Source organism: Tursiops truncatus, chromosome 9, assembly GCF_011762595.2.
Source record: "Tursiops truncatus isolate mTurTru1 chromosome 9, mTurTru1.mat.Y, whole genome shotgun sequence".
NCBI lineage: Eukaryota > Metazoa > Chordata > Mammalia > Artiodactyla > Delphinidae > Tursiops > Tursiops truncatus.
In genome coordinates, this window is record NC_047042.1 from 62,509,451 (window position 1) to 62,528,694 (window position 19,244).

The 19,244-nt window shown below is 44.6% G+C and overlaps 1 protein-coding gene across 2 annotated transcripts in view; it reads left to right on the forward strand.

Annotated features, from left to right (window-relative positions):
- The first annotated feature begins 927 nt into the window (after nucleotides 1-927).
- BMPER (BMP binding endothelial regulator) overlaps nucleotides 928-19,244 on the forward strand; it is a 265,901-nt gene continuing 247,584 nt past the window's right edge. Inside the window, exons 1-2 of one of the 2 annotated variants that reach the window (XM_019925711.3) lie at nucleotides 928-2,018; nucleotides 3,072-3,157. In XM_019925711.3, coding sequence (XP_019781270.1) covers nucleotides 1,886-2,018; nucleotides 3,072-3,157 — 219 coding nt within the window. In that variant the 5' untranslated portion in view covers nucleotides 928-1,885. The remainder of the gene's footprint in view (nucleotides 2,019-3,071; nucleotides 3,158-19,244) is intronic. The other variant, XM_073809815.1, reaches the window with a different exon arrangement.

Here is a 19,244-nt window from a genome sequence, read left to right on the forward strand (position 1 = left end):
CTTTCCCCTCTCTTACTTTTTCCTTGTCAGAGCAATGCGCTCCTATTGGCTCCTTGGCGTGCCGGAATGTGGGCATTGCAGCTTTAAGTGAAGGCTCCAACTACTCGATAAAATAAAAACAAATAAACAGCTCCCCCCCCCCCCCAAAAAGCGGAGGGCTTAAGAGGAAACTGTACTAAATGTGTCCGCAAACTGACTAATATATTTGCAAAGGTATAGTTTCTGCGACTACCGACGACCCACTTTGTGTCGGGAAATTGTTAGGTGCGTCCCGCTGAGAAACGTGCTTGGCTAGTCCGCGACTGCCGTTTAGATCCACCCAGGCCGACCCGCCAGGAGGATGGGCGTGAGGGGGCCCCGTTTTAATTCTTGGTAAGAGGAAGCCGGCGACCCAAGGCGATCTCCGAGGACAGCTGATCATCAGGTCCCAACACTTGCCAAGCGTCCCCTAATTCCCATTTGGTTACAAAAATTCTTCCCTCCTCCACTGCATCCCCCACTTTGAGCAAAGGGTGCCACGGCCTGAGCAGGAGGCCGCGATCCGGCCGGGGGGATCCGCGGGCCGTACGTAGGGTCGGACTCCTGGACACCCAGGGCTGCGGCTGCCGAGGCCGCGGGGTGGCTATTCCTGCTAGAGATTAGCCGCCGCGCGGGTCCCTCCCTCTTTCTCGGGTCAGTGAATGATTAGTCAAACACCTCCCCGCCCCAGTCCGCCCGAGGTTGGATGGGAGGAGTCATGGAGCGACTGTTCATCTTTTTTTAAGGGCGAAAAGCGTTCGCCTCTGTGCGTTTATTAATCGACCTTGCGTGTAGTTTCAGCTTCTGTCTTCCCTAGTGTCACGACTGGCAGGCACGTAAGCACAGAACACTCTTCTGGAAGGCCCCTCGCCCCTCTGTCCGCTCAGCGCGGGAGTCCGCTGTCTCGCCCCCAGCAGACCGAAGCAAAGCAGGGAGTGAAAAGTCGCGCGGCCCCCCGCCCCCAGCCCGGCGCCCCGTGTCGCTCCATCCCAAAGCTGGGGCATCTGGGAACAAGCAGGGGTGGTGAGGCGCCCTGCGTCCCATATTCTGCTCCCTCCCAGGGCTGGAGCGCCCGGGTGTGAGTGGGGGTGGCGCGGCATTCCCGGCTAGGGGAGGGTTCCCCCGGGAAAGGGAGGAGGCGCTGCGCGCTCCGGGCGGTGGAGACACGCCTGCCCCGCTTCGATCCGTGCCCCGGGGCAAGTGGCCTCCCTCGAGGGGCTGGGGAGCAGGCTGGACGCCCGGTGAAGACAAGCGCCCGGCGCGGGGCTTCTGCAATCCCCCCTGCGCCCGGGCGCCCCCAGCGGGTTCCCAGAGGCGCCCGGGGCGCCCAGGTCTCCGGCGCCGGAGCGAGCGTGCGCGCGGGCCGGGCTGAGAGCCTGAGGGGCCGTCAGGAGGTGGGAGGGCAGGAGTGGAGGACGCCGCGGCAGCGGCGCGCCCCCGGGCACTCGCTGCAGCCCGGGCGGCGGCGGCGGCTGTGCAGCGGTGCGCAGCGGGAAGCGCAGCCACTCCTCTCTGCCTATCTCCGGCTGCTCCGATACCCCCTCCTCCCGGCCCCCTCTCTAGTATGGAGGAGCCGACGACTAAACCGCTGCGAGCAACTCCTTAAAAAAAAAAAAAGCCGCATTAGAGGAGCCTGGCCGCAGGACCCCTCCTCCCTGGGCGCCCCTCACCCCTCGCCTCTCTCTCCCGCCTCCCCCTTCAGCTCCCCCCCACCCCCCCGCCCCAGGCTCCCGGGCGCCCGCCTCCCTCCTTAACGGACTGTCTCCCGACTCGCCGGCTGAGAGCCCTTTTTGACTGCGAGCGGCGGTAGTGGAGCATAGGCGGCGGCGCGGGACCTGCAGTCGCCCGGGATTCCCTCCAGGTGACGATGCTCTGGTTCTCCGGCGTCAGGGCTCTGGCTGAGCGTCCCTGCCGGCGCTCGCCCGGGATTACCTGCTGCGTCTTGCTGCTGCTCAATTGCTCGGGGGTCCCCATGTCTCTGGCTTCCTCCTTCTTGACAGGTAGGGGAGGGGGCGGGAGGGACCGACCCTCCCGGACGCTGGCTTGGTACCTGGGAGAGGAAGCGCTGGCTGGCCTCGGGGACAGGAGGGCGGGGAGCGAGCACCTAGGAGCCTGCCCCTCGCTGGCGGTGGGCAAGAAGCGAAGCCCGCGGGGTTAAGGGGTGGGAAGACAGTGAGTAGGTTAAGGGGTGGAGGGCAAGGAGGCTGTTGACATCAATAGTATAGTGATAACGGAAATTCTTCTATTTGAATTTGAGAAGTTCCTTTATTTATTTTTAGTTTTCTTCAATCTTTATTTTGATCTTTTCTCCCGTATACAATTAAAGAAAAAAAAAATTAACCGTTTTCCACCCATCGGCCTTTCTCACTCTATAGGGTTCCAATATAGCTTCTGTACAGGGAGTGCTTTTTAAAGCACCTTGAATTTAAAGAAACGATCATATTTTAAAAGGGTACTAATAGCAGGATATAATAATTATATGCTTTCAGGCAGGTGAAGACCTCAGCTGCTATTCTGAAGGACATACTTTAGTGACACCTGGGGCAGAAAAGAAAATATTGAGGCAATTTCTAAAAGAGGAAAGAAGATTGTGTTTCAAAAAGTGATTTCAGCTCAAGACAATATGAGGCGGATTCATATAAAGCCCTGTTCATTGACACTGTCCTGAATTCTGTTCAAATTTAAAATCTGCCTTAATGGCCAATTTGAATTTTTTTTGCATGTGGGAGTGTGTGTTTACTTGAAATGCCTTCATGAAGGAGGGGTATTATTAAGGATCCAGTGAAATACTTGGAATTGTGCTTAAACTATCGAAAGCAGAAAATCTATCTATATAGCACGGCCTTTAAAAAAACAAAACAAACCTGTTCTAATAAAACTATTTAAAATAGATTTTCTTCGGGGGGACTTCTTTTGGATGAGTTTGAGAATTTAAAACTCATTAGGAATTTCTGAAATTTGGGTATAGTTGTTTCAAAAAGCATTAAAGTAAAAATTCTATTTTTGTAACAATGGCACTAAGCTAAATTTAAATAACTTATTTTCTCCTTCAGGTTCTGTTGCAAAATGTGAAAATGAAGGTGAAGTTCTCCAGATTCCATTTATCACGGACAACCCTTGTATAATGTGTGTCTGCATGGTGAGTATGGAGATCAGGTAATGTGAAGTCAGTTGCTCCCTCTGATAAGCTGAATCCATTAAATGTAATATGACCAAATCTTAAAAACTGATTTTGGTCGTTACAAAACTTCAGAGAGCTGGTGAATTGAATTCAGTTGAATTTCTGAGTATTATGGACTTTTGCAGTTTCCATTTCTTCAGTCTGGGAATTCTTATCTTTGACATCAGTTTACAGAAGTAAACTTAAGGTGGACTTGGTATGGCATCGTCTCAGTGATAATTACCATTTGCCCTTCTGTTCCCAGGGATGGCTATTGCCACCAAATCGTAGGTGCCACCAAACTTTCTGCCTTGATTCTGTTGTCTGAGCTCAGTGTGAAAATGATAACATTTAGGTATAAAGGTCTGGGATAAGGTATATGACAAGGGGAAAAAGAGATGAGAGTCACAAAGCACAAACATGAGGACAAGATGTAATCTTGGATTTCTTTGCCTCTTATATACTAAGTCTCAAAAACAGTCTTTGTAGTTCTGATTTGGAAGCATGAGTCAGAAAGGACTCTATCCTTAGAGGATGACACTTGGCTTTCAGCTGCTTAGTTAACACTGGCAGTGGCTAGTAGATTAAAAAAAAAATTTGTTTCAATTTATTTTAACTTAATAGTTAATGATAAGGTCTAATAAGTAACCGCACGGGGGAGATTAAGTTATACGAATAAGAATTTCTGAGCTGAAATAGAGACTTACAAAGAACAACATTTTTGCTTAAAAGTGTTTTACATGCCAATCAGTTTTGGCAAACCTTGATTAAAAACTACACATCACAAAACCCTGTTGGAAATACATTAAGGCAGTCAAATGCAAAGCCCCCAAGTGATAGATGACTGCTTGTTATCAGATCAACATGCTGTATGGAACCAGAGAAGGGATTCTTCTCTGTTTAGGTGAAAGCCAAGCCATCTGGGTTTAAACTACCCAAACTTTTTCATGATAAGAGATGAGGTCAATGTTGTGAAATGATAAATGGGTGAAGGTGAATGTCTGTATCAAATGATTATCGGGTTCTGAAGACTAAGGAAATCAACAGAAATAGAGGTAAAAATGCATTCCGTTTGCAGAGATAAGCGTTACAATATTGTTACATTTGTAAAGTTTAAATATACAGTTTGGGTTTTGCAGACTGTTCCCAAATAATATAAAAATTCTCCATACAGCATTTCCCCTTTTCCATACTCCTGCCCTGGGGGAAGTAGTGCCTCTCCCCGAAAGTACAGCCTTACTGCTAATAAAACAGATATTAGAATCTTGCTGTTTTGAAGGTAAGGAGTGAATCTGAAAAGATGCGTCAGTTGGAGTTCTGGAGTGATATTTATTCCAGAAATGCGTTAAGTTCAGACGGGTGGTAGGTTCATTTATATCTTCCAGTAACATTTGGAGGTATCTGCCTTCGTAAGAGCTGTCAGAAATCCTTTCTAAACATATAAAGTCTGAACTCTGGCACTCCTACTCACTTGCTATTCAGAGGATGCCTCAGAGCTCTCACTAGCTGAAAGCCTCAGTGATATGTTGCCGTGACCTTTGCAGGGGTTTAGGATTATGGGGCCCAAGCTGTCATAGTTATTACTGCTTCCCAAACATTTGTAATACTTGATAAAGTTGAGCAAGAATAGATGGACGGCCGCTTCTTTATTTGTGTCTGCTCTTGTAAGTTTCTGAGGGACCCATTGCAGTATATGAATTTCAAAGCACCTAGGCTGCCATGAGACATTTGACATTTTTTTTTTTAGGTTGGAAGGTAGACTTATTTAGCAGATAGATAATGTCAGCAATAGCAACTAACATTTATGAAACACTATTTGCCCACACTTATTGAAGCCTGCGTTATTTCATTTAATCTTCACAAAAATCCTTTGAGGATTTTTACCCGCCTGTTTTACAGATGAGGAAACTGAGGCTAGAGGAGTTTAGTAGCTTGTGAAGGTCACATTTTTGTAAATAGTGGAGCTGGAACTCACTCTCACCTGCCTCTAGAGCACGTGCATATAATCAAGTGAAACAGGCTGTTTTCTAAGTTAAAGATGTGAAAAAGCAAAGAAAAAAATAGAAAGTTTGTTGAGTTATTTGACTTTTGGGCATTGCTTGAGTTATTTTGCTTTTTTCTTTTGAGTCTTTTAGGAGTTTGGTTAGCTAACATTTGTTAATCACATTATATGAAAGGAAAATCTCGTTATGATTTCAGCTGACCTGCAGGGAGCTTTAGTTGTGAGCTAGTTTTATGTATGTACATTAAGAGGGTATGTAATAGTCAAAACTACTTTGGATAAAGAAAATAGTCATATTTAGTTTGTGTTGGTCCAGCCTTTTGGCAGAAAGTTACCTAAAGTTGAGTATAAGCTCATATCTTGTTTCATAACATGTACTGAAAAAAAAAAAAAGCTAACCTCAACGTATGCTTAAAAAAGACATAAAATGTTACAGTTGGGAGGAAATAGGTGGCACAAAGTCCTGCATATAATTACAGTGTAAAAGCTTGAAAAACCCCACAAAATCAACTTGGCCTGATTTAAACTTTTAAGCTCCAAAATGTTTCAAAGGTGGAATGAGCTTATTTCTGTGGGAATTTTGAGGATGACTGCGGATGCAGTGGCCACGGCAAGCAGAACTGAATAATTTTATTCTCACTTATCCTTGTCTGCCTGGACCCGAGCATTTTCCCAGCATCAGTCATGGTCCAAGAATAACCTGTTTGTTAGCTGCTGATGGGTATCATTCTAAAGTGTGTGGGTTCAACTATTCAAGAGGGAAGGTGAGAAGTTAGGCCATTGTCCTGAAATCTAGGGAAGTGGGTAGACAGTTTGGATTAAAGATGCAAGTGTTTCATTGTTCAGTTAGAAAGCAAAGCACAGCTTTTCCCCATCTTACAAAATGGTCTTTTGTGGGGCTGAGTTAGGAAGGCCCAGACTAATTGCTGTTTTGTATGACGATTTCCCCCTTCTTGCTAGAATTATTTTTCCCGTAATGCCTAGGACAACACGTTGGTGCCTTCCATGAAGTACAGCTGATAGGAGCCAGCCTCTCTCAGCTAATGAATCTACAGTGGTCCTCTGGATCTTTCGGGCATTCCCATATACATCCAGTGAACCTGGGGAAGTGGTACCCCTGCTTCTCACCCCTTTTCCACCTAACCGTAGCATAGAAGGAAATGGCACAAGCCAGTGAGTTCGGCCCAGTACTGGAAACCTGAGAAAACTTTGGAGGCTGCGACTCAGAAAACCAGGAGTCAGTCAGTCAGGGCTTAGTTTGGCATACATTTTGTTCAGCAAAAAACATTATTCTGAGGTTTAAATTTCCTCTTTTAAATCCAGGGGTGCAATTTAGAAATGGACCCTCTGCTCATAAAAAGCAATGTGAAATTTGGTGTTACAAGAAACAGGGCTCCACCTAGCTTGGAGCCAACCAAGTGGTGCAAACAGAGGGGGCTTTGTCTGCTGTCTTCCACTTTTTAATCACAAAAATCTTCCGTCACTAAACAAGCAGCTACCAGCATCTTTGAATTCTCTTGGGTACCTTATCTCTATAAGAGCCTCATGTTTTTTATTGTTCAAATTAACTGGCTAGAGACTAGTTATCTATTATCTGAACAAGTGTCAGGCACGTGTTTGAGAATGAGGGAGATAGCGGTGCATCAGGATTCAATTCGTGTGTGTGTGTGTGTGTGTGTGTGTGTGTGTGAGAGAGAGAGAGAGAGAGAGAGAGAGGGAGAGAGAGAGAGAGAGAGTAAGAGGTGGAGAGAGGGAGAGCTAGGAGGGTGAAGGAGAGGGAGAGGAGATAAAAAGTAGTCCTTATGTGTTCAGAGAGATACACTTAGTACATGCACATATGCATAGGTTGCCACAATTTTTTGGAAATTGTTTTATATCATTTTTAGACTTTGGATTTTGGATGCTCACTAAGGAAATGATCAGGAGTTATTTATTTATTTATCTATCTATTATTTATTTATACTCTGTTTAGACAGTGTATTCTATTCCATAGAATAAGGTACTCAGTAAAACAGTTTGGGGGGAAAGGTAACTAATTTACAGCATTGTGCTGGCAAATTCACCAGTACCAGCTCACAGACAATTATTATTACCCATGCTTTCCTGAGGCTCAGAGAGGTGGAGCAAATGTCCTGAGGTTACATCGTTACTAAGAGACAGATCTGGGATGTGAAAACAGTGTTTTCTATGCTAAATCAACTTGCTTCCGCTGGTCGTTTACTACTTACAAACGTCTACAGATACTTCCAAGGGCTCAGAGAGTTATTTCAGCCTCTGTAGAGCTGACGTAGGCTCACTTTGGGGAGCAGTTAGAGTGATCTTGGTCTTGTAACATGAACCAGGTCTGGACTTGGATGGCTCTTTCAGAGGAAGACACAGTTCAGGCAGCTATTGGCTGGTTTCATATCATTTTGGCAAAGAGCCTTGGCCCTGGCATCAGACAGGCCTGGGTTCGGATCTTGGCTCTGTCACTTACTGGTGGTGAACTTGGGAAAGTTACTTCACCTTTCTAAGTCTCCGTTTCCTCATCTGTAGAGTGGGACGTCTATCACTACCGAGCTCATAGACTTGCTGTGAGAATCAAATGAGATACAGCATTTAAGACTTGGCCCAGAGTTTGGCATATAGTCAGAATGATGCATTATTGCTGTTGATGATGTTGATGATGATGTTAAATTCTTATTTCCTCACATGGAATTAGATGCAAAGGTTCATCAGAAAAGGGAGAAAATGGAAGCTGATGGAGAAAAGACATAGGGATAATGATGCCAAGCCCACCCATAGTTATGAATGAACAGGGCTAAGTCAGTGACATTTGATGGGGTTTTCTGTCCCTCTAGACTTGGACTGGGTCGATCTGAGTTGTTTCCTTATTGGTCCAGTGGTCTGTGAGCCCTGGTATAAGTTTTCCCCTTGCTCTCCATTAAACACTAAAAAAACTTTCCATGGAAGAGGGGCCTCGTTTTTCTGCAGAGTATTTACGTCTCTATGCCTGTGGGGTCACCTTCACTTGTACTTTTATTGGCAGAAGGGTAGGGTTGGGACTCAGAAGTGCTGTAATTCTGGAAAAACCGCCTAGTGGTCTGGCATCGTGGGCATTTTCCTGGCCCACCTTGTGGAAGTCTCTCACCCTGTTCCAGACCTGAGTGGGCTTTTGCTGCCTACTTACTTGTGGGCTCCCCTTCCCCATCCCTGTCCCATTTTAAACATGCTTTCTTTTCATTTCAAGGCACCGGCCTTTATAGTGCGCATCAGCTGAAAACTGTGTTTTAAGTGTGGGAAACCAGGCCGAGGAAATAGAGCCCTTCCGCAGATGGGGATTCAGATATAGTGAGGGCAGGAGAACAGGACATAATAGGAAAAGCCAAGCAAGGCAAAACGATGGAAAATAAAGCCAATTAATACAAATTCGTTGAATAAACAAAGGATACCAGTTTCTCACACCCTCTTCTGTGGCACTTCTGTCCAACTGATAGTCTATTGAATTCTTTGTGCTATAAAAAATACTAATAACATCACCTTTCATGGCCCCAGGAGGTCAAGTGTGCTTGTTGAACTTAGTTAAGATCAGCAAATGCGCTGGGTGTATATTTTAAGACCTCTTGATTCCCAGTTCTAATTCGATAAAACATCACTCGAAGCACTAGGAGTAACAGGTTATAAATTCAATAATATTATTCTTTCTTCCTTCTCTTCACACTTCATTCTCCTCTTCCATTTTTTGCCTTTTCTGTGTTTGAAGCATTCTGCTGGTTGGCCACCTTGGGGGGGCAAAGACCAGTAACACAGATTCTTGCCCACGGCGGAAAAGAGCAGAAAGACACATGCATAAATAAGTTTCATAGGAGTGCCAGAAAAACACTGTGCTAGACTCAAACTCAAGCACTAAGGGAGCTGTAGATGAATTCTGATTGGATCATCTGGGACTTTGATGGGTGGAGCAAAGAGAGTCTTGGCAAGGCGTGATTGGAGGAAAGGCACAGAGGAGTGTGGGCTTGGGAATTGTGGAGGTGGCGGAGTCCAGTATGCCCAGTGTACCCAAAGCTCTGGTGGAAGCTGGAGATAGAAGGCTTGGTGGGAGGCATAGAGGACTTTGAGTGCAATAATAAGGAGCTCAGTTCCGCTCGTGGAATTGGGGGAGCCATTTAATATTTTGGCTCAGCCACATGACACACTAAGATGTGTTTTATGTAAATGCCTCTAGAAGCTTTTGTGGGCGCTGTTTAGAGTGTGGAGGGGCCAGAGTTTGGACAACAGGCACTAGGGATATGTTGTGATCAGGTGAGGGCAAGCGTCCCAGAACAGGGATGGACAGTGAGAAAGAAGGTGTTGGGATAAACCAATATTGCTTATTCTTTTGAATTACTTTCACTGCCTTCTAGTTCTAGAATATTTGGATTAAAAGACTCCAAACAATGCCCAGAAAAACACAGTAATTAAAATGCAGTAGTCACTGCAGTAGGATGATGTGGTAGTGTGTCTCTGTAGCAGTCACTTTGCTAATCACTTGGTGTCTCTGGAGCAGCTCTGGGTGCTGTTACTTGAATAGAATTGTTTACTTCCAGGCCTCACTCTCAAAATTCCATTTTGGGTGCTAGCTCTCTCCTCTTACTCACAGTGATACCTTGCTCTCCACTGTTGCATGACCCCTTCGGCAAATTATTCAGTCTGGTAGATGTATTCTCAGTGGTAGTATTCTCCATGGTAGTATGTATTCTCAGTGGTAGCACACAATTTATGCAACAATCGAAATTGGACAACCCACCTTAAGAAAAGTGTATCCATGTGCTGGGACCCCTAGACTTGCAGAGGAGTTTTGGAGCCCAAGTTGATAGCACTTGGCAATAAAATAGATGGCAGAGGTGAGAGGTGGGGTGGATTGAAGGGAATTTTGGAAGTTCTAGCCAATGTTATAGACAATGTAGGAAGAGAAGAGGTCACAGATGTGGGTGGGGATAATGAGTTCAGAATTGATGACTGGGCTTCATAGACCTTCCAAGTAGGAAAACCCGGTAGCTCTTCAAAATGTAGATCTTGATCTCACTAGAGAAATCAGGACTAGAAGACGGCAGTTTGTTAACTGTTTGCATTGAAATAAATTTCAGAACTTTGGGAATAAATTTTTTGTCTTGGGAAGGGGTCTACATTGAGATTTCAAGAAATGAGCCTATAATAGTAACTAGAAGTGACTCAGGTATACACATATATACATTCTTCTTTTTTATATTCTTTTCCGTGATGGTTTATCACAGGATATTGAATAGAGTTCCCTGTGCTATACATTAGGATTATCCATTTTAAATGTAATAGCTTGCATCTACCAACCCCAAACTCCCATAGAAGAAAGAGTAACTAGAAGAAGGGCTGTTATTTAAAAGAAGGTTAGAAAGGGAGAAGCAAAAGACAGAGATTGAGAAATGGTTACAGAAGAAGGAGAACCAACAAAGCGTAGGCCAAGGCAGAAGATGCCTGAAGAGGAGAAAGACCAGCGGTATTAGATATTACAGAGTTAGACTGAACCTTCTAGGAGAACATCATAGAAGGAACTTTGTCATCATCTTCTCGAACGATTTTAAACAATCAATAACAGTCCGTGGTGCCCAGGTCCCTAGTACCTGCTGCATATATTCCCATGGAATAGAATTGATCATAGATAGAATTCAGTGGAAACTCGTTTGAGAGAAATCCCAAACTAAGATTGCTGTAGGGATTTTGAAAATTTAGTGCAAAAATCACAACTTTTCCGAACTGAGATTTAAAAAGGTCTTACGACATTTTCAAAGGTCCCCAAACAAAACTAATTTCATGAATAAAAGTAATAGGCTTTTGCAAGTGTCTTTGGAATGTTTCTGTAGTTAAGTGCAAAATGGACAAGGCCACATTGAGGCACTTTTTATTATGAATCTGAACAACATTATCAAAGAATCTGACTAATATAAAATCTTACCATAGTAAACTTTCAGGTTTCTCTATGAAACTGTTAATGGTGCTTTAAAAAATATTATGATATAATTTAATCCCTTAGTTAGATCTTCAGGAAAAATATTTTCTTTTTTCACTAAATTTTTGATGTCTGTTTTGTCATTGAAGTACAGCTGTGGAGTGGTGGCCTTGGTGTCTGAAATTATGGGTTCAAGTCTCCCCAGGGCCGCCTTGTAGCTGTGCATCACTCAGCAGCTACCTTGGTCTCTCTGAGCCTTAGTCGTGGGTACTGGGCAAGTCACAATGGTATGTGTGCCCTTCAGCTTCATTTCTAAAGAGGAATCATAATGCAGAACCCATCTGTTTGCTGTAGCCATTAACTGAGGTGATGTGTATGGATTAAATGTGCTGGTGTTTGTGAAAGACCTTTGTAAACAGTGTAAGTGGAATTATTATTATTAAGGGCCAGAACTGGAATGGAAGGAAGTAAGGTGTATGCTATAAACCAGTTTTTAACATATACTTTAATGAGTATATTTTTTTAGGAATGATAGTGTAGTGGTTCCCATGCCTCCTTTCATAGTTGTATGGCTCTGGGTGAGTTGCCTGATATTTCTGTATCTTGACATCTATATTTTCATCATAGGGCTTTTGTCAGAACTGTGGGTCAAAACATGTAAAATTCTTAAAACAGGGTCTGGTAGACGGGAAGCACTTCAGAAATGATAGCTACTGCCACTACCTAAATGCTATGCAATTACTGCCTATCCTATACTTCTAAGAAGTGATTACATAGACTACTGCAAGACTTCTAAGAAATGATTTAATGGACTACCGCTTTTATTTCAATTTATTGTCAATTCGTATGACATGTGTTTACTCTGAACTTCTGTCAGGGCAGACAATGGAAGTTCAGTAGAAGCGACTGCTATCTTTTCCATAAAAGACAGAAAACCCGGGAAGTATTTGGGGCTTAGCAAGATGGGCTGCTCCTCTATTTTTCATCTTCAAAAGTTCACCTGTTTGACTGGTGTCCATCTCCAGACAGCTAATCACAACGTTGCTTTCACAGTGAGGCCTTGCTGTCCTTTGGGGTATTTGCCATTGAACAAGGAAGTGGCAGGTAGGAGGCAGAAATGTAAAACTAATGACTGGTAGACCCACCCAGACAGACACGTCAGAGTCCTTCCCATTTAATTTAATTTATTTATTTAGTTTTACTTTAAACATTTTTTTTAAAAATTTTTATTTTTTAATTTAATTTTACTTTTGGCCATGAGGCACGCCTGGCGGGACCTTAGTTCCCAGACCAGGGATGGAACTCACGCCTTGGGCAGCGAAAGCGTGGAGTCCTAACCACTGGACCTCCAGGGAATTCCCCTCCCCCTTTTAGAACGTTCAGGGTCCTGCCATCTGCCCAGCCACAGTCACTCTGGACACCCGTGGTGTATTGGGTGATCCCAGATTAACTGAGGTGACTGGATTTGGACGTGTGGACCCTGCGCATTCACAGAGCTTTGTGTGTTTGTTTTCTAGGAAGCTGCTTCTTCTCTTTGATAGCATGTTCTGTGTTGTATGTAGTTAACCTGGGCAGTTTTATCTTATGAGATGAGGTCTTCAAGTGTTAAGAACCTTGTCCCCTCATCTCTGGAAGCCCCATAGCTTCAGTGAGAGGTCCACAACCTTGGGACTTGAGTGGGAGTCAGGCTGGAGTTTCCTGTTTATAATTTGTGTTGTTAACACTTGGGATCGCTCCCCCCCAGAATGGAACTCCAAGTTCCAAAACAGGATTCTCCCAGAGAGTTTGTCACAGAAGGTCAACCCCCTCTATAAAAGACATCCTAAATAATCATTACAAAAAACTTTTTTTTCCTTTGAAAGGAATGTACTCACATTTGAAAACTAGAATCACATAGACATGAAGACCTGCTTTTATTTGCACCAAAAGGAACATTCCCTCTTATAGAAATATCCTGCTGTCGAAAGCAGCCCTTGTAGGCGACAATGCAGGAGGTGCCCGAGAGGGGAGGATTGGGGATTATCTCAGTTCTGCTTTCAAAAATCACAATGAAAAAATGCCTCGGATCCCTGTGGCTGCCATTCCCCATCATTTCCTCCCCCTTTCCGTGAGGCTAACTCCGAAACCTTGACATAAGCCTCAGTGTTTATATTAGGTTTTGGATGTTAGCTCCCTTGGCTTCTGGGAGCCGACTCTGTTGAAAATTATGTTTTTCCTTTAAGGACAAAGGCCTTATTGTATGTACACGTCGTGCAGTGTAATGAGTTTTTTTGTTGCTTTTTCTTTCAAATGTTAGGTAATGGGTGGGACTAACCCAGATCTTCCACAGGAGAAACCCAAAGGTCTATAACCTGAACGGCAATTTGAAGGTTTCACACAGGTAGCTCAACAAGAGAAAATGAGAGGGCGGGACAAGTGGCATCTTCCCTGACCAGAGCATGTCTCCCGAATGCCCTGCTTTGATGGGATAACCATAAAACGGCTCTGGGAGAGGATCTGCAACATGAGTCATGATACCCCAGGGACACTTCAAAGAGAATCACAGTGACGGAGATAACAATCCTCACATTTTCACTCATAAAAGCACGCATTTCCAAAATAACTCTTGTATTCTTGGTCAACTAAATAGATTTTGACCAGATGGTTTTTTCATGGCTGCAAAGGCTGTCAGGCGTAGGCTGAGCATCTTATTTGGAGGTGCTGTGCAGTGGACTGTCTGCTTGTGCTGCTGGGCTCTGCAGCTGTGGGTGACCTCAGAAGACTATTTCCAGGAAAGATGGAGGTGACCTTCTCAGAGGAGGCAGGGAAACTAGAAGGCCCAAAGCTGGTCTTACATTTATTTGGGCCTCATTGAGAGGCATTTTTAGCATCTTTATCTTAATTTTTTTCCCTCTCTCTCTGTAAAAAAAATTTTTTGAGCCTATTCTCTTAGGTTCCTCTTGGGGGCAAATCTGCAGACTGCAGCATTAGCAATAAAGTTCCTTAACCACTCACTGCTTTCCGTTTAGTGAGCAGAGTAATGACATGTGCATTCTTTTCCATATTTATTCTTAGAACTCCTTATTAAAAAAATACTGGGGGATTCCTTTTCCATTTTATTTTCTAATTGAACAGAACCGTTTGAGCCAAGATAGGACAATTGCTCCCTCTGGGTTCAGAGGGCAGGGCTGCATCTGGCCAGTGACCTGTGGAACTTGCCACTTCTGTCTCCAGGAGAGCCTTGCTGGGCTGTTTGACTGCCTCGTACTGACTCTGTACCCCTCAGAAATTCACGAATTCTAGAAGCTCTCACAGCCTGCTGGGTCTCTGCTGCTTCATGGATTTATAGAGCGAAAGCAGTAGCATCATGACATTCACATACCAGTGTTTCTAGGTCTCAGGGGGATGCTATTTTCCTGGATGAGAAGACTAATCAGATATTATTCCACTTGAGAGCTGCTATGCCACGTACCTGGGTTTATGTTTCTTGAGGGAAACAGGCCTATTAGAATTGAGATGCGGTGATTTCCTGTTTTTAAGCACATGTGAAACAGTGGTTCCAGGACCCAGTGGGACCCACCAGAGGTCAACTTGCAGTCTCATGAGCACAATAGGTGAGCACCCAGACGGAAATTCGTTTCCCCTGAGAGGTGACTCAGCCTGAATTTGGGGAGTAGCTGGATGGCAGGGAAGGGGATGTAAGTCTGCTTTTTCAGTGAGCGTCATCAGTTAGTTCGGGGTGGCTTCTGTGGGAAGAACTGGCGTTTCTTTTTTTCCTCTGGGATGTGCATGTACCAGACAACAGTGGCTTCCTTTCCCTTGTGATTGCCTGTGTGCATGTAGGGAACTAGTTGAGATCTATTAAAAAATGTGATTTTTTTTTTCCTGTTTCGTGTAAGCTATACACCGGGCAAGGGCAAAGAGACATTTGCTTGAAGTATTTTACACACCAGTTGGCCAAGTTACAGAAATATAGAGCTCCCAGATTTTGGCATTAGATTGAAGTATATGAAATTTTGGATATTTGGTGTTGACCTATTAAAACAGCAATTTCTTGTGGTACAACCTAAGATGTACTTTGAGCACCTGGAGAATTTTTCACTGGACATAGTTCTCCTGGCAGGTTGTTGCAATGTATCTTAATGAGGGGGCCTTTAAATTCAGGGTGAATTGATACCGGGTTCGCAAACTAAAAATAAAATGTGGTGATATAGGAAAACGTAACACCTCTTAAGCTCTGAGCCCCCAGCTCTGAATTAGTGGGCTCCTCTACACATCCTCAGGACCCTCTGATGGTGGCGTGGGAAGGGGGAAGGGAGGGAAGCGGTATTCACCTTGGTCAGTGAAGGGGGCACGTGGTGGGTGCCCTGCAGGAAACGTGGGAACCGAGTTGCAGGACCGACCGAAGTAGGAAAATGATTGATGGCTATTAAACTCAGCACATATGTATTGAGCATTTATGTTAATAGTGGCCCGAGGCACTGTGAGATTGGAAAAAGCTCTTTTTTACGTGAACAAAAAGAGATTAAATTATGTTCCAGATAGTTTTGAAGTTATCGCTTTCGAGTTCTTTGAAAATTGATGAACTCGTGCAGGCCATAGATACTAACTCTTGGTTGGAGTATCTGATTAATCAGAACAAATTATTATTCCTTGACTGTGCTGGATGGTGTATGTGTATATATACACGTATATACGTGCATTGTATATGTAGGTATCTAATATGAAATTTGGATCATGGATTTAGCTTGCAACTGACTTTCTCTCATTAGAGAGTCTCAAATGAAAGTGTGAAAATGTGATTGAACCAGAGGTTGTGTACATGTTGGGGGAGACCCTTATAGTAGAGCTTTGAGCACTGGTGACAAGGGACACACAGTTGCGTTCCCATCACTGCCAGCCTCTCTGTCCTCCTCCCTTCTCACCCACCCACTTCAGTCTGATGATGTGTCTTCTCTCACACAATTGCAGGTCATTAACAAGTCAGTGGTAAGAATTCTTGCACCAGCAGAGGTGACTCTCTCTTTTTTTTTTTTTTTGCGGTACGCGGACCTCTCACTGTTGTGGCCTCTCCCGTTGCGGAGCACAGGCTCCGGACACACAGGCTCAGCAGCCATGACTCACGGGCCCAGCCGTTCCGCGGCATGAGGGATCTTCCCAGACCGGGGCGCGAACCCGTGTCCCCTTCATCGGCAGGCGGACTCTCAACCACTGCGCCACCAGGGAAGCCCGACTCTCTTTTTTTTTTTAATGTGCACAGGAACCCCCAGGGAGCTTGTTAAAAATGCAGATTCTGAGGTTCTACTCCAGAGATTCTGATTCAGTAGATCTGGCAGAAACCTGAGAATCTCCATATTTAATAAACTCTTCCAGCGATTCCATGCAGGAGCCAGTATTTGAAAAACTCTTCCCAACTGAGGTTAGTGGAAAGAGAAGGATATATGAATATAACCATAAATATAGGTAAATTCCCCAATGAAGCAACTTGTTCACTAGTGGTCAGGTACATTTGAAATTCTGTTATTGGTACCAAACTTATCCATAGGTCAACTCTCATTTATGTAACACTATTTTTGTGGACCTTTCACACAGTTATCTTGTACATTAGCTACCTTTATTGAAGTGCTACTTTTTCTTTGTGTCCTCTCCTCTGTCAAGCCTCCCCTAGTCACTTGATCAGAATTAGTCACTTCTTTCTTAGAAGCCTCATGTTGATTTCTCATATTATAACCCTTACTCCTGCCTACCCTGAAGTTTCATTAATTATTTACATGACTGTCTCCCTACTAGACTTTAGGCTTCTTCGGGGTAGAAATAGTGTCTGATTCTTCTCACCATCACTCAAAGCATCTCGAAGAGCACCTCGCATGTGGTAAGTCTCAATAACTATTTTACGAGTCAACACCATGTTCTTAAATTGGGGGTAGCCTTACCTTTATCTTCCTCAAAGCCACTCTGTGAGGGAGAGAAAGCCTTCTCAAGAAACCTGTTTCACAGTCGATATAATTAAGGCTCGGAAAAGCAAAGTAAGACAAAGCTCACACTGCTAATCAGTGAGAGTTGGGACTACAATTCAAGTACGGGAATGCTGACCCATCCTGGGTAGACTCCACTGAGTTCTCGCTCAGAGAATGTTTTCTGACTACAAGTGTTGAGAAAGCACCCCAAGGGGGTGAGTGAGAGAGACCCAGCAAATAACTTCCCTGGAGATTATGTTTTTATCAGTCCTTGTGGTCCAGTGAAGTAGAGTCCTGACTGGCGCCTTTGGGTGGGACAGGCTGACCCTCTAGGTTGGGGCTAGCCTTTCCATGAGATGGATTCCCACAGGGATACACTCTGTTTCCTGTGGTCTTTCTGTGATGGACAGCAGCTGCAGGGTGAAGCTGATATGACGTATGTTTGTTGCTTCTCCAGCATGAGCCAACTAGATGTAGCAATTTGACAGAACAGCCAGGGTTTTATGACAGACTTGCTGGGATCCAGTAGCATCTGGAGGAGCCAGAGGCAAGCAATGAAGAGCTGAGGGCCAGGTGAAGCTGGATTTAGAGATACGCCCCATCCCAACCTCTTTCGTTCCCAAACCTCTATAACAGAAGCTGTTTCCTTCTGCTGGCAACTTCCGCCCAGCAGGCCCCTTCCTCATCCAGAATGGATTCATTCTGGGAGGAAATGTTAGTTCTTTCTGTTCTTTTGATGCCCGCCCGCCCCCCCCCCCCCCCAATTTCTACCCACATTTTCCTTTCCCCGATCAGGAGAGTATAAAGTCAAGCTGACAAGGTTCTGATTCATGGTGCCTTCACATAATTCTGGTCATGTTGCTAAACGATTTTCCATACTTTTAATGAGAATCCTTTTTTAAAAAAGTTCCTTTTGTTTTTAAATTAGCCTGGCATTCCATTGTTCCAGGGTTCCACCTTTATCATTTCCATCTTTATTATTTTTTACCATGTTATTTTCTTTCTCTGTTATTATCTCGGCGTTTCCATGATGTCACCACTCCCCAAGTTTTGTGTCTTGTTTTTCTCAGTTTCAGATTTTCATTCTTGGTCCCAGCCTGATAATGAAATGCACAAACAATTACAGTGGGGTGGTGGTTCTTCCTACACACCCCATGTGGGCCAGACATTTGAGGGATGGACAGTCCAGTGGGGAACTCTGTGGAGGCCAGAGGAGGACCATTTGTGATAATGACCAAGCGGTGGAGAAAAGGATTGCTGGGAATAGCTAAAGCACTAGCTAGAGCAGTGCCAAGCACCCAGGTAGGGGGTTAGTAAATATTTTTCACTAATGATGGCGTGCTGATAGCATTTAGCCTGGTGGAGAGAATGCCGGGGGGGGAACTTTAACGGCCTTCAAGTACATATTTATGGGAATAAATACGATGTTGAAAGGACAGACAGGAGTACAAACCCCAAATTTGCAACATAGCCTCAGTTCCGGCTTCTCCGCTGGCAGCTCACTGCCTCTCGCTCACTTTCAGAGTGAGCCCCAAGGTGGTTGTGGGGTCTTGACTTCCCTGCTTCTTGGCCAGTGCCTGCCTGTGACCGCAGGCCTCTTCCCTGGATCTCTAAATCCTAGTTACCCTGCTGTAGATGAGATCACACTCCTAGCTTTGAGCCATGTTTGTTAGGATCAGAAATTGAAAGCAGGGTCTTACCATGGACTCTGTTCATTCCAGGGTTTTGGCTTTAGATCTTAGTACAAATGAGAAGAAAACTTAAAATGAGGGATTTTCCTCTTCCTTTTCTTTTTTTACTCCCAGGTGTTTAATGTTCTCTCACTCCCACACCCACCTTTAACACTCACCTACCATTTGGTCACTGGTCTCCCTTAGGACACGGGTCCTAGAACTTTTCCTTGGCATTCTTAGATCTTCTAGGCAGTCAGCATTTTCCTAAACTTGAGTCTGTTCCCTTGGAGATGTAGCTTGGCAGGCATGGTGGTTATTAGCACTGGGGGTAAAGAGTAGCCAGCAGTAGCCAAGACAGCATCTCTTGTGAGCCTTAAATGGTGGACAGCGATAGCTGTCCCAAAGCATCTCGGTCTGTAGGTATCTGACACAGTGGCAGGTGCTGAGAGAAGGTGACCTCTGGTGGTCACTGGGTTAATGTAATAATCTCAGCCAGCGATCGTGGACAGTTGTG